Source organism: Alnus glutinosa, chromosome 13 (assembly GCF_958979055.1).
Source record: "Alnus glutinosa chromosome 13, dhAlnGlut1.1, whole genome shotgun sequence".
NCBI classification, from domain to species: domain Eukaryota; kingdom Viridiplantae; phylum Streptophyta; class Magnoliopsida; order Fagales; family Betulaceae; genus Alnus; species Alnus glutinosa.
The window spans coordinates 20086470-20110717 of NC_084898.1; the positions used below are offsets into that span (position 1 = coordinate 20086470).

Genomic DNA, 24248 nt, shown 5'->3' on the forward strand with positions numbered 1-24248 from the left:
GTATCTCCCCTTCCAAGGGTCAGCTTAGCAGAGACGGGTTCATCAAGTATTCCTTCAATTGGCCGAATGCCTCCTCACACTCGTTACTCCACATAAAGGCCTTTCTCAAGATCTTGAAGAAGGGAAGGCACTTGTCTGTGGACCGAGAAATGAACCGGTTGAGTGCTGCGATTCTTCCTGTCAACTGCTGAAGCTATTTGGTGGTCCTCGGAGGTTGCATTTCGAGGACTGCCTTCACTTTCTCGGGATTCGCCTCAATGCCTCGGTGTGATATCAAAAATTCCAAGAACTTCCCTGATGATACACCGAAAGCACACTTGGTCGGATTGAGCTTCATCCGATACTTCCTCAACATGTGGAAGGTCTTTTCAAGATATGCGATGTGCTCGGACGCCTGAATGCCCTTAACTAGCATATCATCTACAGAAAACTTCAACATTCCTGCCAATTTGTTTTTGGAACATTTTATTTACTAACCTCTGATACGTGGCTCCAACATTCTTCAGGCCAAAGGGCATCATCTTGTAGCAGTAGAGTCCTCGGTCGGTAATGAACGAAGTCTTCTCTTGATCAGTTTCATCCATGTGGATTTGATTGTATACCGAGAAGGCATCCATAAAACTCAAGAGTTGGTGTTCGGACGTTGAGTCCACTAGGAGATCAATCCGAGGTAATGGGAACCTATCCTTCGGACAGGCCTTGTTTAGGTCTGTAAAATCCACACACATCCTCCACTTGCCACTTAACTTCTTTACTAGCACTACATTAGCTAGCCATTCGGGGTAATCTACTTCTCGGATAAATCCGACATTTAACAACTTCTCGACCTCTTTTGCTACAGTCTGATTTCGCTCTGCGGCGAAAGTTCTTCTTCTTTGTTTCACTGGTCTGTAGTTAGGATCCACATTCAACTTGTGGACAATGATCGAGGGATCAATCCCTGGCATATCTTCGTGGCTCCAGGCAAACACATCACTGTTATGCCTCAGAAACACCACTAGCTCTTCCTTTATTCGTTGGGGGAGTTGCGAGCCTACTCGTATTTTCCTACCGGTGACTCCGAATTCAAACTCTTCCACATGTTCTTCAGGCTCTCCCAACTGTGATTGCTATTTCCCATCTTCTTTGGTTTTTCCCCCGAGATTGTGAATCTCGGGGGAATTCTTCAAAGAGAGGTTGTACCATCTTCTTTCCTCCCTCTGGTCTCCTTTCACAACCCCGACTCCTTTAGTGGTCGAAAACTTCATACTCGAATGCGGGGTTGAAGTGACGGCCTTCAGCCCGTTAAGAACGATTCTTTCAAAAATGGCATTATATGCCGAGGCTCTGTCCACTATCAGGAACTTTACCATAATGACCTTCTGCCTCGGATAAGTCCTTGCAGTGACCGGAAGCTCGATGGAGCCGAGAGGCAAACCTTCTCACCTGCAAAGCCCAACAAATGACACACCACTGGGACCACCTTTTCTCGGGGGATACTCATATGATCGAAGGCTGATTTGAATAGAATATTAGCCGAACTTCCTGTATCCACCAGTATCCGCCGAAGTTGAAAGTTGGCAATAGTCAACGATACAACAAGGGCGTCGGTATGCGGGAGTTTCACTCCCGCATAATCTTCATCCGAGAACCCAACAACTACAGGATCGCATATTCGGGCCTTTGGAGGCTTCTGCACCGAATACACCTCAAAATCGTCCAACTGTCTAGCATAAGCCTTCCGAGCCGAACTTGACTCTCCTCCTCCGTCGAACCCACCCGAAATGGTATTGATTATCGGGATGTTGTTGTTCTCTCGGGCCCTACTCCTGCTCCTTTCGCGCCTCTCCTCTCTTGGCCTAGGAGCGGGCTCCCTTACCCTTTCTCGCCTTTCTTCTTGTCTCGGGGCATAATCTCTCCAATGCCACCTTTCTTCTTCTTCTCTTGGCCTGGGGCCCGAGCTCGATTCTGAAGTCTTTTTTCCCTGACAAGAAAACGAACCAGCTTACCGTTCTCTATAAACTTCTTGATCAGTTGTCTCTATGATATACATTGTTCGGTAAGATGGCCGAAGCAGTCGTGGAAGGCACAATACTTGTCCGCGAGACGGGCTGGTGGCACCCCCGGGAGGGGTTTCGGTCTTTGGAAGGCGGGGTCCTTCTCTATCACCATCATGACTTCAGTGAGAGTAGCATTCAGGGGGGTCCACTTATAATCCCCGAAATTCTTCTTTACTTTTTTATAATCCGAGGAGGTACTGTCCTGCCCCGCCTCGGACTTCTTCTTTTTCTTGCTGGACTTTCTGGATGAAGAAGGTTCCAGCTGTCTTTCCTGGGGGCCCAAGAAGGCTTGAAGCGTTTCTTCCTGGTTGATGTACCTATCAACCTTGATCATGAAGGCGTGCAGGTCTTTCGGTGGTTTTAGTGCCAATTCTGCCATGAGGGGCTCATCCTTTTTTAGCCCTCGAAAAATGGCACTATAGATGAAGTCGTTAGGTGCGCTCTCAGTGTCCAACTTCTCTTGGTTGAACCTCCAGATATAATCCCCGAAAGACTCGTTGGGACCTTGGCGCATAGAAAGCAGGTACCCTCGGGGTTTTCGCCTAACCCTACCTGACATAAACTGTGTCAGGAACTTCTGCCCGAGGGTGTCGAAATTATCTATAGACCTCGGTAGAAGATTCCTGAGCCAGTCTCAGGCCTTCCTTGACAAAGTGAGTGGGAAAGCTCGACACGCCATTGCGTCAGGGGTCTTGTGCAAAGACGTATGCGACCGAAATGCTATGAGGTGCTCCATCGGATCCTCGCTGCCCGTAAAGATGGGGATATCAGGAATCTTGAACTTCTAGGGAAGAGCTGCATTAGCCACTTCATCTGTAAACATAGAATCTGCATTCTAGAGGATATTGGCTAGAGGCTCCTTCCCACCGTGCTTCTCAGCCACGGTCTTTGACAGCACATCGTACTTTGCACCTAAGTCCTAGACCATTCTCTGTAACCTTCTTTCGGCCTCGGTTGATGGGGGTGGTGGCGGATCCCTCTATAGCTCACTCCGAGGATTGCCGTGTTCTCCAGATCCCTCCGGGTGTTCACTCGAAACCACTTGGTCATCTTCGTTTTGACTATTCTCTCCCCCTTCTATGTGTTGTGATGGTGCGGGCGTTCTTGCAGCTAGCAGCACTGTATTTTGAGTCAATAGATCCTCCACGTTCTTCTGTGCTTGAGCTAACTGTTGATTTAGACTGACTATTCGGGCCTCAGGGCCAATGGACTATGCATCTTCATGGGTGTTGTTCTGACCCAGATTGGTATGGCACGTATTCACCATGACAAATTTTTTTTTTTTTAAGGAACAATGTCGTTCCCACAGGCGGTGCCAAACTGTTGGTACAGTTTCCGATATGGTGACGTGTTGCCTTGTAATTTGCCAAGTGAGCTCTTTGTCCTCCTTGCTTTCTTCCTGATCTACAAAAATAACAAACGACTAGTCGGGGGCACCGACTACGCCCACTCCTATGACTAAGTCAGTATAAACCTTATAACTTTCAAGGAGAACTCAAAATCTCAAAGCTTAGAGAGAGCGTCGTTCATACCTGTTATGATCTTCTTATTTATAGACTTGCATGAGTCTCTAAAGTTTATCTGGAATTGGAGTCTCAACCATAGATCATGCGGATTTTTATCTTATCTTTAATAAGTTTGAATTGAGTAGGACTCTTCCGTTTTCAAATGAACTCCACGCTGATAGGGATCTGTTATCCTTTTAACTTGGGATACAGATCTGTTCCCCAAATCTTGGGATTTGGTATCCTAACAGAACCTCCATAAATCTTGGTCATAGGATCTTATCAGTTAACAAATGTTTACTTGCTGAAGATAAGGGGATAATCTTTCAGTGCTTGTACTGACTACAACTCCGAGGTAGGAACATCCGAGACATGCTGACTCCATACAGACTAGGAGATCTCGGCATATTCCGCATTTTGCGGGGTCTTGAGTTCCGAGGTATCTAGTTCGTTAGGTCAAGCCATAGTCCGAAGTGTTTCAAGCACCGAACTGATTTTATCCATAATAAGGATTGGCAAACATCCAAGGTACCCATACAGGCGCTATGACCGAGGCGATACGACTGAGGTGACCTGGAATGGTTTGGATTGGGCCAAACCAGTCAGGCTGGATCGGGTCGATACAGCTTGGGCACACGCTTTAAAACCCGAGTTGAATAGAAGGCCACGTGGCTTCAGAGCTAATTATTTTTCCAACAAAAGAAATTATTAAAGATTTCACTACAGAGATAATAATGGATGAATTTTCTTCCATGAAATACCGTCTTTGTGCACAATTCGAAGGAGATACAAAGTTCTTTTTTTGATTTTTTTTTTTTTTTTTTTTTTGTACATGTCTATAGCAAACTAGAACACTTTTGTATTTAGAAGAAAATTCATTTTTAAAGATGGTTTTATAGACATGTAACTTTTATATACAATTGACTTATGACTAAATTAGTATAAAGTTAAGTTTAAGACTTCTCTACTTTTATTTTACGCTCGCACACGCGCACACACACACACACACACACACACACACACACACACACACACACACACACACACACACACACACACATATATATATATATATATATATATATATATATATATATATATATATACACACACACACGTTTTCTTTTCTTTCTTTGTCCTTTTCATTCCATTTTGATTTCTTGAACGCTGAATTATGGAGTTCTGGCAACAGGGATTCGTTCATTTCAAGCAAGAAATGATTTGGATGATCATGCAAAGTGTGAGACTGCTGGTAATTTATCTAGCAATGCGGTGCCATCCCTCTTTCACCTTTTTTATTTATTTTATGTTTAAGTTTTAGTTTTCCTATTCATATACTTATATAATTTTTAGTACAGATAACACATATCATTATATAATTGGATATAACGTGACACATTAATAAAATTCGTCAAAATTTTGAATGGATATGAACTTATTTGTTATTTTTTCATACCATATAAAGCTCTCTTCCTCTATTTCTAATGCTTATAGCTAGGGGTGATCGTCGGTTCGGTAGGCGGTTAAGTCGGTTAATTCAGTTAGTTAACCGATTTTTGTCGGAATGCAATCGGTGAATTTATTTCGGTTAAGTCGATTAAGCAATTAATAGGCGGTCGGTTAAGGGGTTAATAGGCGGTCAGTTAAGTCGATAAAGCGGTTAATATGTGGTCGGTTTCGACAGGGTTGGCGTTGTCACGAGAGACTTGTAATACAACATCGGTGCCCGGATATGTACGCATATCGTCATATACTAGCTGCCCGACCGAGTTCAACCTCAGATGGCCCATGCTACTAGCAAAGCCGTAACTATGATCTCCATTCAAGCATGGTACACCGGTCACAAAACAACAATTTGATCCAATGCTCATCATAACACATCATAAACTTTTGACCATAAAGAAAACCATATAATAGTAAGCACATGGCCGTTATTCTGCAAGAGACGGTGTATTATGCCATACAATGCAATTGCATGGTTCATTTATATTATAAAATAGTAATACTCGTCTTAAAATAGTTATCAAATGCTATGGAAATTTAATAGGCTTATAACATACCATTAAGAAATGTAAATCATGCTCAGCCAGTTGATATATTGCATTTTAGTAAGACATTAATTTTGTAAGTATTTACTTACCTTGTCCGCTCATCTATAAACTCGAACATCCTGAATTCCGGCTACTACACAACATACCCTAATATAAATGATAATCACTAATACTAAAACTCTATTTCAGCATTTTTGGCATCCTTCGAGCGTTCAGTCACTAGAGCGATCGTTCGATCCACAGGTCTTGAACATTCGTTGAAGAGTTAAGGATCGTTCAACGTTACCATAATGCATGAAAAACTAAGGATACTCTATCTAAAGGTAAAAACCCATAAATATGACTTTTAACAGCCCAAAAAGAATATTTAAAACATGTTAACGTAAGTGAACATTATACTTGTGTTTAGAAAACGTTTCCTCAAAACCTACGTGTTTAATTGTAAAAGCTCTTAAAACAATATGAAAGACTAGGCCTCGAGGGTTACCTTAGTGAGGTGAATTATTCTCAAACTTCTCTCTCTCTCTCTCTCTCTCTAGAACTTCTCTCTGTCAAGAAATTGGATAGATAAAGTGCATGGGAAGAAAATGGTGCATGGAAGACGTAGGGGAAATGGGGTATTTATAGGGGAAAAAATGCAGAGGATAAGGATGAGCTTATTGTCATCTGTCGAACGTTCAGTACACGAGGCTCGAATGTTTGTGTACTATTTAGGGTTAGAAGAACGTTCGTTGTACGATTTCGATCGTTCGATGTACGATCTGACACACATGCAGAAAGTTAGGGATGTACCTCCTAACACATAGTACAACACGTCATTGAACGTTCACAGTGGGAACTTCGAACGTTCTTAGTGGGAAATTCGACCGTTCACAGAGGGAACTTCGAATGTTCGCAAAGGGATAAGGATGATGGTTACGTCAACTAGAGCAACCATCAATAGTTCATGAAGGAATGACAAACTTTCTTTCTATGGTTTCATCGAATGTTCCAAGGAACAATGAGAATGTTCGAGGGGACTCAACAAATGGTACTTTTGTGTAAATAAGTTTTCGGATGACGGATTATAGAGGTCACCTACTTATTTTAATTTGTAAAATTGTTAGTTTTTATTCGGGGCATCACAACTTTGGGGGGCCAATAAACGCATTTTTATCCTTGATCGTTGATTGGATAGGTTAAAACACTGAATCTTGAGCATTTATATTATGATTTATGTTAATGAGAAATATCACTCGACTTTAGGGAGCTCATGAAAGCGTTTTTACCCTTGGTTCCATGATGGCCATGAACCTATCAGAACTTTGCAGTTAAGCGTGCTTATGCGAGAATAGTACCAAAATTAGTGACCTTTAGGAAGTTTGGTTCAAGGGAGCTAAAAGTGGACAATATTGTGTCATTGGGGGGTGGGTCATTACAAATGATATCAGAGCCATTTCCCAGCCTGAGATAGGGGGAGCGTGCACAAGCCCAAGAGGGTTTCTAGTGAGCACTTATTGGGGCGCAAAGAATTAGGTGATCTCATGAGGGTCGCCAGCGAGGACGCTGGGTCCCAAGAAGGGGTAATTGTAACGTCTCATATCGCCTGGGTATGAGAATTGAGATGTGTTTATATGTATATTCACACTCTTCTTAAAACAACACGTTTTAAAGCCTTGATGACCATGAGCCTATCAGAACACCGCAATTAAGCATACTTATGCGAGAGTAGTACTAGGATGGGTGACTTCCTGGGAAGTCTGGTTCAGGGGAGTAAAAAATAGACAATATTGTGTCGTTGGGGATTGGTCATTAGATGAGCATCGATGATAAAGTGACCCGCACGGCCATGAAAATTCTAAGTGTCGTCAACTTTAAGGATGTGGGCTTGTAGAAGAAAAATAACTCCTTGGCTATTAGAGAGAGGCCGCCAAACTTCATCGTCCTTACAATGGAACAAGTAGGCAAAATCTGCCAGCTATTCGACGTTAGATGTTAGGGGCAAGATTGGCCCTTGACAAGATGGCCCGGAAGGAGGTGTGGAAAGGCAGCCAAAGGCCTGCCTTAAACATCTCTGCGTTCACAAAGACCTCATTGACACCCGGTGATAAGTCTTGAATTATTCGATTCCAGACCCATTAACTTGCATTTGTTAAACCTAGTTTGTGTTGTATATATAACATTTTGTTGTAGTTTTGTGTTATGTCTTTTTTTCAGGTCTTAATTGAAATCTAGTTCAAAACACTTGAATTAGACCTGAAAATACATCAAGGGCATTTTGGTCATTTCTAGAGTTCAAGGTTGATCCTGAAAAGATAAAAATCGTCCAAGGCATTTTGATCGATCGATTATTTGTACAGCCAATAATTCGATCGATCAAATCATCAGTCGAACCAACTTCGATCAGTCGAGATGTGATCGATCGATTATCAGAGCACCAAAAATTTGATTGATCGAAATTCGATGGATCGATATTATATTAGATCGATCGACTTCGCGTCTTCCAGAAGGTCTAGATATTTCCAAATCTTTGTGCGATCCAAATTGAAAGTTGAGTTCTATGGACAGAAATGGACGACGACCAGCTCTGTTTGTGCGGCTAGAATTGATCATTGATTAGAGTTTAGGGTTAGATTATGCATCTTTTGGGGGTTTCGGATTTTCTCAGGTGTATCAACTTAATTTCTTGTATTTCTAGTTTACTTTGATGCTACTCTCTGGACCGAAATCCAGAGAGCTTGTTTCCTTTGCTTTCTCTTCTCTGTTCTTCAAGTTTTAGTTTAGTTTTCCTTCCTTTTTGTAATCCGAATTTCATAATTTTAATATAGTTGTTTTCAATTCACTTCTTTCTTGTTTCTTTACTATCCTTGATTAATTTTCATGTCTAGATTAGTTTAATCATGCATAGCTAAATTAGTTCTTAGGGTTTGATCAAAATCCTTTACAAAAACCATGAAGTGTTCTTGATGTTCTTAGGATTTTCTAGATGTGTTTGATGATTGTGAAAGGCTAGAGGATCTCAAAACCCATGCTAAAAGGTTTTGTTTTCAAGATTTCAATCTACTTATTCATGAAAAAAAGTTAGCTTCTCTATGAGTTTTCTTAGATTTCTTGAATAAAATCAACGTTCTTGAAAGAGAACGATGTCTTTTGCAATGGTTCTATTTGACATGATGTGTGTTTACCTATTAGATTCACCTTATAGGGTATGCTAAGGAACACCGGTCATTTCATACATTTGGTAGTGTAAAACGTCTTTCCATTGTAGTTTAATCTTTACACGGAATAGATCGGTTCGAATCTAGATACCTTATCATTGTGATCTAATTAGGGTTTTCATGTATTGTGTATGCTTATTAAGATGTTTTATAAAGTAGTAAGCTAGGGAGCATCAATCCCCCACACCTTTGGTAGTATAAATGTTTTTCAATTATAGATTAATCTTTACGTGGTAAGTGTTTGATGTGAAACTAGGTGCTTTATAATTACGTCCTAACGAAAGTGTTTTCATGTCGAGGTCGTTGTGATGGTTAACGCCCATTACGCGCTCATATCATGCATGTTAGGAATATCCAATTAGACTTTAAGCATTTCATTGGTTGAGGACTAGATGAGATCAATACCCTAAGTTTTTTTTTTAAGTTTGTTTCATTTTCCACTTTCCTTACTTTACTTGTTGCAGCTTCAATTCTACAACTTTACTTTTGTTTATCTTTTTCAAAGTTAAGTTAAATACGCTATTTAAGTATCCCGTTACGCAAAACAATCTCTAATCTCTGTGGTTCGATAACCCTTACTATAGTACAATTGATTCGTATTATTGCGAGTGGTAAACAGTTATAAATTTAAAATCCACGCAGTCGAGTTCGACTAACCACCCGGTTGTACTGTGTGACCCTCTTACTTACCAGGCAATCTCATAGGAAGATAGAATTTGGGATGGAATAGAGCAGCTAGTACATCGTTAAGTTGCGTTCCTTCACCTTGGAATGCCAAGTAGCAGTCGCAGTTGCGCTGTAGGGAGGCATTATGGTTGGACGAGGAAATGAGAAAGATATTTCTAGTGAGCGAGGAAGAAAGGAAAAAGTAAGAAAGCAAAAGAGGAATAGGAGATGAGAAAGAAGAGAGGCCCCTATATGATGCCCCTTGGAGGGAGAATTCAAACATTAGAATTTCAAACTCTCTAAAAGACAAGGAGCCCCCTTGGCTGCTAGAGTCATGTGGCATGCAATCCACCTCTCGAATAAAGTGCATTTCGCATGGCGTGACATTAAATCTCACATCACGGGGCATGACATTAATGTCCCATCATTGTTTTGGGAATGTGCAACGACATGCGCCCGTTATTGCAAAAGATGGATCGTTTTCATGGAAGATGAATCGAACCAGAGGTTCTCATTAAACAGTTGCCATTAAAAGCCACGCTCATTATTGCGGTACACTTAATGCCCCCATAAATGCATGCCTTGGGATTTGTAACTAGTGAACCAACGGTTACTGTCCCTCGATCCCTCCAAGAACCGAGGAGCTCACCTGGTAGTATCGTATGACTGTCGTCACTACTCAACTTCGCCATCGACAACTTCGAAACGTCATGGAGAAAAGGGTGTCTGAGGGCCATGTTCTACTCGCCAGGGCTAATCTCGTCACAAGGGCAACAACCAGGCAAACATAAGGTACTTCTACAAGCTGCATGGCAAATTCCATTTTGCTAAATAAAATTCCCCACTCAGTTAGCAAAGCTAATTGAGCTAATAATTGGGGGCAACTAGTGGTGAGAAATATCACTCGACCTTGGGGGCCTATCGAGGCCTTTTTACCCTTGGGCCAATAATTAGGGGCTTGTTGACCCGCAGGGCAGGCCAAGCATCACATTAGCTTGAGATTCACTGAGGGCAAAAATTTAATTGACAAATTGCACCCTCCCCCCAAGGGACTGCGAAACCATCTGACCCTCGAAAGTCGGTGGCCTCCTAAGAGCTTGATGAACGGATGATCCCCCTATTGACGGCTAATCACCCAAGGAACGTACGCCCTCGGATATCTAGGGGGACCTCCAACCTCGCTAACCAAAGGGCTTTATCCGAGGGTCAGCCAATTAACAGTTCCTAAGTACATATATGAGAATTTGGCTATATAAGGAAAAACACCATTCCGTTTGATTATCTTGCCTATTTTGGATCTAGAATCATGGGAGGAAAGATCAGTCCTATAACTAAGGGGATTGGTGAGGGAAACCCAAAAGGAAAGGTCTTCGTAATAATTCATCACCTCTCATATAAGACTCTGGACCTCCAAGGCTCCAATACCTTTTGGGACTAGCCTACTTACCTTATTGATGGTAGTCCTATAAAGGAAGACGGAAACCCAAAGTCTAATGTATTCTTATAGTTTACCATTCTTTCTTTTAGCCTCCTACCCTTCACAAAGTTACCACTGACATTGCATCAATTGAAAGTTTGTAGAAACATTACAAATTGCATGATAGTTTGAATGAACGTATATTTTCATAAAAAAGGGGGGGTGGGGGTGGGGAACACGATTTAGCATTCTTAACTGACTTGTTGTGCTCAATCCACCTTTAAATTTTTTCTTTTTCTTTTTAATTAAGATTGATCTAAGGGTAAACTGAGCGTGCGACGTTAAGAAAAAAGTTGCGAAAATGCTAAATAATCTTAAAATTACCCTTTTTTTTTTTTTTTTTTTTTTTTTTTTTTTTTTTTTTTTTTGTGGGTTCATCTACACGAAAGGAATAACCATACTTCACAAAAAATATACCAAACAAAATTGGTAATTTTAAGTCGTTTCGGAACTACTATTAAGTGTATTCCCCTAAACACACCTCAGCTCCTCTCCCACTCTCGGCGTTTCACTCTCGTCTCTCTCAGAGAAGGCCATGGATTTGCTGTCAGTCTCATCCTCTTCTTCATCTACCTCCCTATTATGCCCTCACTTCCTCTCCCGCTCCAAACCCTCCCACCATTTCTCCTCATTCAACCCCCCAAAATCCTCCACCCCCAGAGCCTTCATTCACAACTCCCTCCACACTGCCGCTCCCAAATCCCTAGCCCTCGGCCTGGCCTTCGAAACCCGGCAGCGAGAGCAGCCCCATGTCACTTTCCAACCTTCAGGCGTGTCTTCGCAGGCCCCCGCGACCGCCACGAGAGGCGCCGAGGCCGATGCCATGGGGCTTTTGCTCAGGGAGAGGATTGTGTTCTTGGGGAGCCAGATAGATGACTTCGTGGCCGATACTATTATCAGTCAGTTGCTGCTCTTGGACGCTCAGGACCACACTAAGGATATCCGTCTTTTTATCAATTCCCCTGGCGGGGCTTTGAGGTGAACAATATATTTTCTTCTGTCATTTTTGTGTTTGTTTGCCGAGAAAATTGAGTAGTTCGCCTAGTTGGAGTAGCTAAATAGGTTGGTGGGGGAATTAACAAGGGCTTTCTATGAGCTAAAGATGGTTCCTTTTCTTTTGTTCTTTTTTTCTTTTTTCTTTTTTCTTTTTTTTTTCTTGTTAATTGTAGTGGTTGAAGTTTTACTATTTAAATTGGCCTTTGATCGATCTTGACCATGTCTTTTTCTTCGTAGCTAGTTAACTACCAACTGATTTTGCAACAACACATTGTCTTTATAATTTTGCTGAGGTCTCTCTCATTGTGGGTGAGTTTTGAACTTAAGGCCCACCTTGACCCAACGAACCCGCCTGACTCCATTAGCCAGCTTCGCATTCTTACTTTCTTCGGTGTTAAAACAGGAAAAAAGTACCAGATTATTGAAATATTATGCATTCATTTTGGTGATGAAATTGTCTATTATTTTTTCGTCAGATAATAGATGCATCTGCAGTACACAAAAATGAAAATAAAAATAGACATGAAGAGAATTGAATGAAGTGTATAGCAAGGTTTCTCTCATGGAGGAGGCGAGTTGGAGGCATAAATCTAGGGTGTTGTGGCTAAGGGAGGGTGATAAGTGTACTGAGTTTTTTCACATTATGGCTAATTCCAACAGAAGGAAAATTTCCATTGACTCCTTGTTGATTGATGGTACTATTTCTACCAACAGGGTGGAGATTAGCGAGCACATTGTCTAGTTTTATCAGAAGTTATACACCGAATAGTTTAGTTGGAGGCCATTGATGGATGACCTTTCCTTTGCTTCTGTTGAGGAGGTCGAGGCTAATTGGTTGGAGAGAGATTTTGAGGAAGAGGAGGTGAGGAGGGTAGTGAAAGCTATGAATGGTGACAAGGCATCGGGCACTGGTGATTTCTCTATGGCGTTCTTCCAACATTGCTGGGTTTTTTTAAAGAGGATATCATGAAGGTTTTTCATGACTTCCATGCTAGAGGCAAGTCTAAGAGGAGCCTTAATGCTATGTTTATCATCCTCAATCCGAAGACTCCAGAGGCTGTTGACCTCAAGGATTTTCCCCCGATTAGTCTTGTGGGGGGCATTTACAAATTTATTGATAAGATTCTAGTAAAAATGCTTAAGATGGTGTTGGAGAAGATTATCTCTAATTCTCATAATGCTTTCATAAGAGGTAGGCAAATCCTTGATCTTGTTCTTATTGGCAATGAATGCCTTGATAGTAGATTAAGGTCTGGTGACTCGGGTGTTATTTGCAAAATGGATCTAGAAAAAGCTTATGATCATGTTAATTGAGAATTTTTGTTGTATATGCTGAAGATGTGTGTGTTTTGGGGGCAATGGTGCGCTTGGATAGCTCATTGCATTTCTTTGGCGCGTTTCTTGGTTTCGGTGAATGGTATTCCATTAGGTTTTTTAGTAGTTCCTGAAGCTTGAAACAAGGGGACCCTTTGTCCTGTTTGTTGTTTATCCTTGTGAGTTGTGATGGAGGCGTTGGTAGAATGATTTCTGTTGTGTGAGCGGCGGGTTGTTGTTTGGTTTCTGTGGGTAATGCTGATGGGTTTGTTTGCTCTCACCTTCTTTTTGTTGATGATACTTTGATTTTCTGTCATGTTAATGCAGATCATCTTTGTCATCTGTGTTGCTTATTCCTTTGCTTTGAAGTTGCTTCGGGCTTGAAGGTCGACTTGGATAAGTCAGAATTGGTTCTTGTGGAAAATGTTGATCATGTGGAAGGGTTGGTTGATACTCTAGGTTGTGGGGTCTCCTCTTTGCCTGTGAAGTATCTCGGCCTACCTTTGGGGGCCTCCTACAAGGCTAAACATATTTGGGGGAGGAGTTATTGAAAAGATAGAGTGACAATTGGCTAGTTGGAAAATGACGTACTTGCCCAAGGGTGGCAGGGTTACCCTTATTAAGAGCACACGTTCCAGTTTGCCTATGTATTTCATGTCCCTCTTTCCTCTCCCTGCGAGTGTTGCAAGCCGTATGGAGAAGCTCTAACATGATTTCTTATGGACCAGGCGAAGAGTTCAAATATCACCTAGTTAGCCGGTCCAAGGTTTGTTCACCGCACTCGGAGAGAGGGTTGGGAATTCGGAACTTGCGGATGTTCAAACGTGCTCTTTTAGGTAAATGTCTTTGATGCTATGTGCATGAGAGAGAGGCTTGGTGGAGAGTGGCGAGGGACTCTAAATTTGGTAGTTTGTGGGGTTGGTGGTGTTCTATTGAGCCTTTTGGTGCATTTAGAGTGGGGTTATGGAAGGATATTAAGAGGGGTTGGAGGAATTTTTTGTATCACATCAGATTTGAGGTGGAAGATAGCTCAAAGATTAGATTCTGGCATGATTAGTGGTGTGAGGATGTGGCCCTTAAGGAAGCCTTTTTAGACTTATTTGGTATTACCTACGCAAATGATGCCTTTGTCGCAGCGCACTTGGAGTTTTTTTGGTGGTTCCAATAAGTGGAACGTAAGCTTTGCTAGAGCGGGTCATGATTAGGAGGTGGATGTTTTTGTCTCATTCTTTAAGGTGTTGTATTCAGCTATAGTAAGATGAGGTACTGAAGATAAGTGTGGTGGGTCCCCTCCAAAAGAGGGTTGTTTAAGGTTAGATCCTTCTATTGTTCCTTGGTATGCAGTGAAGGTTATCACTTCCATTGGAAGAGTGTTTGGCGGACTAAGGCTCCCTTGAGGGAGATCTTTTTCGCTTGGTCGGTGGCTCTAGATAAGATTTTTACCATAGATAACCTCAGGAAGCGGCACGTTATTGTGGTGGACAGATGTTGCATGTGTAAGAGGAATGAGGAGTTTGTGGATCATCTTCTTCTTCATTGTGACGTGGCTTATTCCATATGGATTGCATTTTTCAGTCGTTTGGGATTGTTTTGGGTTATGCCTAGACATGTAGTCAACCTATATGCTTGTTGGTGGACTACTGAGAGCATGCAGAGTGCTGATGTGTGGAAAATGGTGCCTACGTCCCTTTTATGATATTTACGTAGGGAAAGGAATGACATGTTTTGAGGACTTTGGAGGAGTGACATACCTTTCTAAGGAATCATACCCAGCTGCGACGATGATGTTTTTGTCGTCAAGGCAGGGGAATCCACTAGGAGAAGAACACGCGGATAGTGCTAGACTGTTGGGCTTTTTCGTCTGATGGTGTGCAGGGAAAGGACCGTCTTTGATTTGTCCCATGTGTGCAGGGAAAGGGTTGTCTACACAGGCATGCGTGAAGGAGACGCTGGCTCTTCTTGGATGTGGATGAGTCAGGTCTTGGTTTTGGACAGGCCCTAATGGAACTTCTGGAAGCTATTAAGGGATTTGGGCCTTGGAAGTTTCTTAAGTCTTTGGGCTTTGGGCATTTTAAGAGGAGGCCTTTGAGCAAGCCCAAGAGCAAACCCATCTTCTGGTGCGCCCTAAAAAAGACGAAACCTGGTTCTCGTTTAGGTTGCTCTTCCTCGAATGTGGATGCAGGTCACGGGGTTCCGAGTTGCCCAGATTTAGAACCAAAGGCAAAGGCACCTGATTCTCCGGTGACCACATCTGAAGATTCCTGTCACAGTGGGTGTTCTTCGACATCTCAAGTTGGTGTCGGTGACTTTCTTCCTTCTGCGAGAGTTGATGTCAGGTATGGGCCTGTTCTGGGTGTTGATCCATGTATGTCGTTGGAGGTGCTGGGTTCTTCTCCATCGATGTTTGAGCTTGATGTCACTGGGCCTTCTTCAACTGTTGAGGTTGTATCAGGGATGGGTTCTTCGTCGGAGTTCTCTTATGAACTTGTTCTCGAGGTTTTGTCAAAGTTGGATTCCTCTTCGGGGACCACTCAGAAGGAAGTTGTGCTTGCCTCTCCAGCAGTCACTCCAGTGTTTTTTGCGCAACCTCTTTTCTTGTCTGCTTTTGTTTGGCAGGATGGGCTTCGGCGGGAGACTACCTTGCTACACAGGCAACGTTAGCGGCTACTCTGTCCTTGACCTTGTCTAAGCCTCTGTTTTTAGACCTACGCAAGCTTAAGGTATTCAAAGCTTTAAGCCTATGTTCTCCGTCGTTTGTTGGGATCACCTCTTCTCCTCCGACGGAGGCTCTTCTTCAGGTGCTTGCGGCTTCTTCGGGTAAGGATAGTCTTTGTGGCGGGTTTGCTTTGGAGTTGATGGTGGATGCTACCCAAGATTCGTCCTCTGCTTCTCCGATGTTGATGGAGTTTTTTGGGTCCTCATCTGTCCCGATGAGGTCAGATGTTTTCGATGGGTGCCTCTCGCTAGCTTCTCAGCCTTTAGCCTCTGTTTCAGCGTTGTTAGTAGATAGTGCCCCGACTCCTGTTTCTATGGCGTCTGCATCTAAGGTCATTCATCATGAAGCTACGGCGTCTCTGAGTCATATTGATTGGAATTTTGGGACTGACTCAGATGAAGAGGAAGGTATTGTCTGGGCTGAGGAGGGAGAAGATTACCTGTGGGAGGGTGTTGAAGTCTTTCCCCAGGCTCAGAAGGAGGGGGACGATGCAGCTGTTGCTATGTTTCTGTCGGGTGCTTGGCTTTCACCTAGGCTATGGATGGGATGTCGTGGGTCCCTCTCCCCCTTCTTCCGCATCCAAGTTGAAAGGCCAACTGAATAACTTAAAGTGTTAAATTAATTATGAGGGGTCCAGCCATGGCAAAGGCACAAGGAAGTAGTGTAGTTGTGAGTTTTTGTTTCTTTGGGTTGTTCTTTGTTTGCTTGGGCTGTTTTGTGGGTCTTGGGTTTTTTTAGTTCTTGCTTCATTGTTCTTTTTTTTTCTTTCTTTTGTTTGGTGTCCTTGTGTATACTTCTAGTGTACTTTAGGGGCGCCTTTCGCTTTTTATAAAATGTGCTTGCTTATCTATAAAAAAAAAGAACTTAGGAGGAGATTGAGTCATTTTTCTTCAAAACTTTGTATATTTAGACAGCTACTTATGTTTCTCCTTAATAATTAGTTATGGTCATTTCCTTGTTCTTTTTGCTCATTCTAGTTAGGTGCTTCATCTTAATACTTCACATGTACTTGGGGGCGCCTTAATGCTTTTAATGATATTTATTTGCCGATTACTTATAAAAAAAAAAGTATAACTCTGCCAAGAAGCAGAAAGAAGCAATTGAGAGACCAAAAAAAGAAACAAGAAAAAGAAAAGAGGAGCTTCAACATTTGCTTCAGATCCTTCAGCTCTTTATCAATTAAAGTACCTATCTCACATCCAGATCTAACTTTACCCTTCCTTCTCAATGTGTTTTGATTTGAGTAGAAATTGATTTATCAACCTCATCCCCAATGGAAACGGAAAATCAAACACCATAGAAGTTAAATGGAAAATCTCTTCTTCTTTTTTGTTACGTAGTGTTTGTTTTATTTTGAGAAAATATTGAACATATTAGAGACTTCTTTTCTCAATGATATCAAATGAACTGGAAATTAGATGGAAAAATAAGAGCAATTCCGTGTAGATGTTTTTTGATTTTAGGTAGTCCTTTCTTCTCTATTTCTGTCTCACTAGGATCTCTCTCTGTTAATTTTTAAATGCTAGTATTCTCTTCATTTAGGGAGATGCAGGATAGAAGATCCTAAACCCTTTACACGCCTCATTGAAGGGATGACAACATGAAATAAAGAGTCATGTAATTGATAGTTCTCACTCTGTTTCTTATAAAATATGTATGGATAATATGTTCTATTTTTGGAAATTCAGATCATAATATCGTTGATAGGTGATATGATATCTTGGTTTCATATAGAGTCAAGTATTAATAAGTGAAGGCACTATTTTTAATTTCCTCTCTTCCCCAGTAGATAGAATATAATTTGTTAGCTCTATGTTCACACACATTCACAAGAGGACCACACTTCATGCTATGATGTTATATGAACTTGGATTCTAGAGCCTGTATGTACAAAGTTTGGGATTGGTACATTTTAAAAATATATCTAATTGTTATTAGAGTGTTTGACAGCCATCGGTTGCCATCATGACTTGTTGACATAGTTAGACACAATGTGAATTGGGTCGGGGAAATGCATCCCAAGTATAAATTGGTCATTTTTTTCTCTGGTAACTTTCTGAAGGTAAGTGATTATAGTGAGTGTGCAAGCTTGTGATTTATAACTCGGTGTCTAGAACTCCTCAAGCATAGTTATTACTTATGTCTATAATTGCATTACTTTGTGTATGTAAATTGCATGTATTCTTGAATACCAATGAGCTCTAGCTCAAAATGCAGACAGGAAGGTGTTTTAATTTTAATTTGGTTTATTTCATTTAAGGAGTCAATCTTATTTATTTATTTTAGAATTTCTAGATATGGATTGTACTTGTGGCCATGGATCTCATAAGGGTTTCATTTATGGGTTTTAATAACTTGGGTTTAGCAGTCAAAGCCAATGGAGTCTAAGTTCTCTAGGATTAGGTTTGGTTTTCTATAAATATTGATCGTTGATGTAACACTTTCAATTCAAAGGAGAACAAGTTTTGTGAATGTTCAGCAATATGCTATTGGGGTTAAGGGAGAAATATGAGATTCATTCCCTAGTTGATGTTTCAAGAGAAGGCTGTATTGCCCAGACTAACTTTTCTAAATATTGTTACCATAGATTCCAAGTTTTATGAGGGTTAGGTTTAATTTTATACAATTATTGATGTAAACTTTCAATTAAAAGGAGAACAAGGTGTATGCGATTTTTAGCTATATGCTGTTAAGTTTGTGTGATGCAATCCAATTCGTAGGTGTGATGCGAAGGTAAACCATATTTGATTTCTCGGTTATATTTTTTAATTTCCAGCACCTTGAAACTGTTGCAACCAAACATTGATTTCTCACCCTTAAAACCCTAAGATTCATAGGATAAAAACCGTGGCGCAGCCCACCTTTTATTAGCTTCCAACCCTACAAAATCCATGCTGCTACAGTTCCCGATTTACTGTTGATAGCCCAGAACAGCCATGCAAAAACTTGAGTTCTCTTTCTTGTTTCACTCCAAACCGTATCTCCTGCCTTACCCTGTTTGAACCCAAAATCCCCTAATATTTTTCAGTCTTTTCCACCACAAATTCTAGTCCTGGCTATCTCAAAACCCTATAAATCTCTCCTGCCAAACAAACCTGAGTACGTGTAACATGCTGTTTTTTTTTAAAAAAAAAAATAGAATACTGGATTTGAGGTAGGGCCAATTGTTTTAAAGCTATAGAAGTATGGTTAGAAAGAGAAATATCTGCAGGGTTACAGCAACGTATTGGACCTGAATAAACTGGGGTTGGGAGAGGATAATAGTGGAGATTTCATCCTTATTATATAATAGTGGGAGAGTATTCAGCCATTTTTGTCAACCCTCCTGTCGCCATTCAAACACAAATACTTGACAGGATTAGAAAAGTTGAATGAGATGGCTTGTTCATGTCTAATGGGTACTGTATATATGGACAAGCTAAGCCTCTCTGAGGATTTTGGGAGAGGAACGGAAGGGGTAGTTGGGGGGGGGGGGGGGGGGGGAGATCGAGCAGTTAAGAAGAAACTAAATACTTAAATACATACTCTAGTATATGTTAAGATAGAAGCATAAGGAAATGGTGTCGGGTTCTTGGACCTTCAGGGTCCTGCATCCTTCGTATTTAGAAGAGACTCTCTAACCTAATTTTATGCAGCAGCTATTACATGGCTGAACTGCATTATGGCTGCTGCATCAAATTTGTCTATATACAGGCCTCATCTGGAAACAATCTTTCCAGATGTTGTGAATATGGGGATTGAAAATTTGAGAGTGCAGATTGGGGGACAAATTTTGTAATGGAGGCACCATTGTATGCCATATGGGTGGCCGTGCATTCAACACTTTTTTTTTTATTAAAATAAGTTAGCTTCCACACTTGAAAAAATAAGTACGTGTTTTCTAAAAAATTCCAATAAGGCGCGGGAAGTTTTCTAAAAATTGCGTTTTATATTTTGAAAAGTGTTTTATATTTTAGTTTTTGTAAAGTGTTTGATTTGTTTAACCATTTTTTGAAAAGTGGATGTATCTTTTTCTATCATTATCAATGGGTAGCCTTCAGGGTTTTTTAGTAGTTCACGAGGTCTACGACAAGGAGACCCTTTGTCTTTGTTACTGTTTGTGTTGGTGATGGAAGCTTTAAGCCGTATGCTATGGTTGAAAGTGGGCGTCTCTTTGGGTTCTCTGTGGGCTTAAGATATTCGTAGGCTATGATTGTTTTTCATTTATTATTTGCTGATGATACCTTGATTTTCTGCGATCCTAATGTCGAACAATTCCGAGATCTGAGATGTTTGTTGCTATGTTTTGAAGCGGTTTCAGGATTGAAAATCAATGTCTAAATCTGAGATTGTTCCTGTAGGTGATGTAGGGGATGTGGAGGAATTGGCCATTATTCTTGGGTGCGGTGTGGCTTCGCTTCCTATAAAGTATTTGGGTCTTCCCTTTGGTACTAAGTATAAAAATTCTAATATTTGGAATAGCATTATTGAGAGGATGGAAAATAGATTAGCAGGGTGGAAGAGATTGTATTTATCAAAGGGTGGGAGGTTAACTTTGATGAATAGTACTCTTTTGAGTTTACCTACATATTTTTTTTGTCTCTCTTCCCTATTCCAATGGGAGTGGCTAATTGTTTAGAAAAACTTTAGAGGGATTTCCTTTAGAGTGGTATTGGAGATCAGTTTAAATTTCATTTGGTTAATTGGTCTACGATTTGTACATCGAAAGTTTCGGGGGGGTTAGGAGTGAGAAATATGATTCGGTTTAATAGAGCTTTGATGGGCAAATGGCTATGGAGGTTTGCTTTGGAAAAGGATGCTCTTTGGAGAAAGGTGGTAGCTATTAAATATGGGAGTATGAGGGGTGGTTGGTGCTCTAAGGAGGTTGGGGGTTCTTTTGGAGTAGGAGTATGGAAATGTGTTAGAACACTAATAGCAGTTACCCTATAATGGTTCCCTTCCCTATATATAGGAAAAATTTCAGAAAAAACCACAAAATAGCTCTCACAGCAGATACCCTAAATATACATGAGGGCCTTGGGTAGCTACAGTAATTCCCTATGTATTGGGTAGCACTGTAGCTACCCAATGGATTATTATTATCCTAAAAATTCGTTCTCTCTCTCACGTCTCTCAATACACGCAAATCGCAATCCCTATCTCCTCCTCCTCTTCTTCTTCGTTCAAGCATCTCTCCTCCTCACTAGTTCAAGCACCGTCGCCTCACCTCCTCACATCAATTCTCTTTTTTCACACAGAAATCCCATTCTCTCTTTGTCTCCATCGATCTCTCTCTGGGTTACCTCATTCTCGCCTCGATCTCTCTCCACGTCATTTCTCTCTCGTTCTCTCATCTCACTCTCTGGTGCTCTCAGTGAAATAGGGGATGGGTTTCATTTCTTAACGCTCCGCAAAACGCTCCAACTCGAGAAAGGGTGGATCGCCTAGACATTTTGCCTTGCTTGCATCTCTGCAACCTCTCTGGGTTACCTCCTCCGCCGAATCCAACGGTGTTCTCTTATTCTCTGGCGGCTCCATTATAGAACAAAACAAGTGGCTGCTTCTGGAATCAAGAAAAGGAAAACAAAAAAATGAATAAAAAAATAAAAGTAGGAAAGAGAAAAAAAAAATAAAAAATAAAAAAGAGTAAAAAAGAGTATTTAATTGATATATGGAAAGTTAAGGGAATCTATTGTGAGATGGTTTTTTATAGGGAAGTAAAAAGTAGTTTTGTTCCCTAAATTTAGGGAAAATGGTTGGGCATCTGCTGCTAGTGCTCTTAGGAGAGGATGGAATGCTTTTGCAGCTCATGTGATATATGAGGTCGGGGATGGTTATAAAGTCTTTTTTTTTGCATGATGTGTGGTGTGGGGAGTTATCTTCGAAGACTTTTTTTCCAGAGCTGTTTCTTATTGCATGTGGCAAGGATGCATGGGTGGCGGAGAATCTGCAGAGACAAAATGGCACAATTCTGTGGAATATTTTGTTTACTCGACATGTACATGACTGGGAGGTGAAAGTGGTTACTAGATTTTTTGAAATGTTATATTCTCTTAAAGTAGGGTGTGAAGGAGAGCATAAAATTTGTTGGATTCCTGCGCGTAGAAAATCATTTGAAGTAAAGTCTTACTATTAGTTTTTATCTATTCCTATACAGTCTTCTTTTCCATGGAAAAGTATTTTGAAAGTTAAGGTTCCCCTTAGAGTGGTTTTCTTTGTGTGGACGGCGACTTTAGGGAAAATTCTAACTTCGGACAATTTCGAAAGAGGAATATTATTGTGATGGACTGGTGCTATATGTGTAAGACTTTTGAAAAGTCCATTGATCATTTGTTCCTGCATTGTATGGTTGCTACAGAATTGTGGAGTACGTTCTTGCAGCTGTTTGGTGTTGTGTGAGTAATGCCGCGATCAGTGAAAGAGATGTGGAGTTGGAGGGGGCAAAAGGGCAACCGAACGTTGATGCTTATTTGGTGAATGGCTCCGTTGTGTTTGATGTAGTGTATATGAATGGAACGGAATGCACGCAGTTTTGAAGATTGTGAGACTGATTTGATTAATTTGAAAAAGTTGGTGATACAAACCTTGTTTATGTGGAGAGTGAAGATACAATCTATATCTAAGTGTTTTTATTCTAATTTTCTAGATATGTGGTCTCTTTTCTCTTTGAATTAGGGGTATCATGTATACATCTTGTGTATTATGGGTTGCGCCCCTCTGCGCTTTTTGAAATATACTTTACTTATAAATAAATTATTATTTTTTTTTAAAAAAAAAAAAAAACATGGTGATAGTTTCCTTAATGGAATTTGCACATTTAGTGTCATCTCGTTTGTTATATTATTAGCTTTCTTAGTATATTATTTGGTTTCTTAGTTACCCTACTTCACCCTTTCTATTTGCTCATTTGTTATTTTTGCTCTTATTATCTGTGTCAGTGCTACGATGGCCATCTATGATGTTGTACAGCTCGTGAGGGCTGATGTTTCCACAGTTGCACTTGGCATATCAGCATCAACAGCTTCCATAATCCTTGGTGGTGGCACTAAAGGGAAGCGGCTGGCAATGCCCAATACACGGATCATGATTCATCAACCTCTCGGAGGTGCTAGCGGCCAAGCACTAGATGTGGAAATTCAAGCCCGAGAAGTGATGCATAATAAGAATAATGTCACAAGAATAATTTCAGGATCCACCGGTCGCTCATTCGAACAAGTCCAGAAAGATATCGATAGGGATCGTTACATGTCCCCTATAGAAGCAGTTGAATATGGAATAATTGATGGAGTAATTGATAGAGATAGCATTATTCCTCTAGCTCCTGTGCCTGAAAAGGTGAAAGCAAGACTGAGTTATGAGGAAATCAGTAAAGATCCAAGGAAATTCTTGACACCTGATGTTCCAGATGATGAGATATACTAGCTTTGGGTGTAATATTCTTACTATTATTCCTTTGTGCTATTAATTTGTCTACAACTTTAAGCTGAGGTAACTTACAATTAAGAGATTCTGCAATTGTAGTGACGAAGTCTTGTTAGATTTAAAATTTTTGGAGTTATTTGCTTTAGCTCTTTGACTGTTGAAGAAAGTTTTAGAAAGAACTTATTATTAGGGTTGTTTTGGTTGCATGTCATGTTTGGCTACTTTCCAGCCCCCCTTTTTTGGCCTTCTAACGGTAAACTGGGCAAGGGCAATGTGATGGGTAGACAGACTTAATATTTACAAGGATTGTGTGGAACTGTAAATACTTATCGAAACTCTTTCAAAGTCTTCTCACAATTTTCGAAACTTCTATCATTCCTTTATTTCAGTAGACACCACAAGAAGCATCAAGGCACCATATGTTACACAGTAGCATTCTGAGCACTCTTGAAAGTCCACTAACACGCATATAAGTCGATTACCAGTCTAGGCATAACCCTAGACAACCTAAATCAATTGAAGAAGACATCTCATAAGGAACCAACCACCTCACAATGGGGAAGAAGATATTCCATGGACTCTCCATTTATTTTACAAATATAACACGTATCAACCACAATGATTGTCGTTTCCTCATTATCCATGGGAAGGATCTTTTCTAGGGTTGCCAACCAAGCAAAAAAAGCCGCCTTCAAATGACACCTTAGTCCGCCAAACACTCTTCCAAGTGAAACATAAGTCATCCTTGAGAACCAATATACTGTAGAAGGATCTAACAACAAACAAAACCTCTTTTGTAGGGGACCCACCAAAGCTTATCTTCACTTTCTCGTCTCACTCTACCTAAATACAACACCTTGAAAAAAGAGGCAAAGTGTAACACCCC

The 24248-nt window shown here is 40.8% G+C and overlaps 2 protein-coding genes across 2 annotated transcripts; one reads left to right on the forward strand and one right to left on the reverse strand.

The window, feature by feature from the left end:
• Positions 1-1109: 1109 nt before the first annotated feature.
• Positions 1110-2598, reverse strand: LOC133853951 (uncharacterized). The gene is made up of 3 exons (XM_062289970.1): positions 2149-2598; positions 1418-1963; positions 1110-1274 (listed from the first exon to the last, which is right to left on the reverse strand). Exons 1-3 carry the CDS (start codon positions 2596-2598, stop codon positions 1110-1112), a joined length of 1161 nt encoding a protein of 386 aa, XP_062145954.1.
• Positions 2599-11390: 8792 nt separating this feature from the next.
• Positions 11391-23507, forward strand: LOC133854302 (ATP-dependent Clp protease proteolytic subunit 4, chloroplastic). The gene is made up of 2 exons (XM_062290432.1): positions 11391-11913; positions 22879-23507. Exons 1-2 carry the CDS (start codon positions 11471-11473, stop codon positions 23360-23362), a joined length of 927 nt encoding a protein of 308 aa, XP_062146416.1. The 5' UTR covers positions 11391-11470; the 3' UTR covers positions 23363-23507.
• Positions 23508-24248: the final 741 nt, after the last annotated feature.

Bases quoted from the DNA above. Each gene is read 5' to 3' on its own strand.
- LOC133853951 (XM_062289970.1), bottom strand. From the start codon at position 2,598: ATGTCAGGTAGGGTTAGGCGAAAACCCCGAGGGTACCTGCTTTCTATG. The intron at 1,964-2,148 runs GTGATAGAGAAG...TTTTCTTGTCAG, and splicing joins CTCTCACTGAAGTCATGATG to GGAAAAAAGACTTCAGAATC. The intron at 1,275-1,417 runs GTTTGCCTCTCG...AACGGGCTGAAG, and splicing joins TGGGCTTTGCAGGTGAGAAG to GCCGTCACTTCAACCCCGCA.
- LOC133854302 (XM_062290432.1), top strand. From the start codon at position 11,471: ATGGATTTGCTGTCAGTCTCATCCTCTTCTTCATCTACCTCCCTATTA. The intron at 11,914-22,878 runs GTGAACAATATA...TATCTGTGTCAG, and splicing joins TCCCCTGGCGGGGCTTTGAG to TGCTACGATGGCCATCTATG.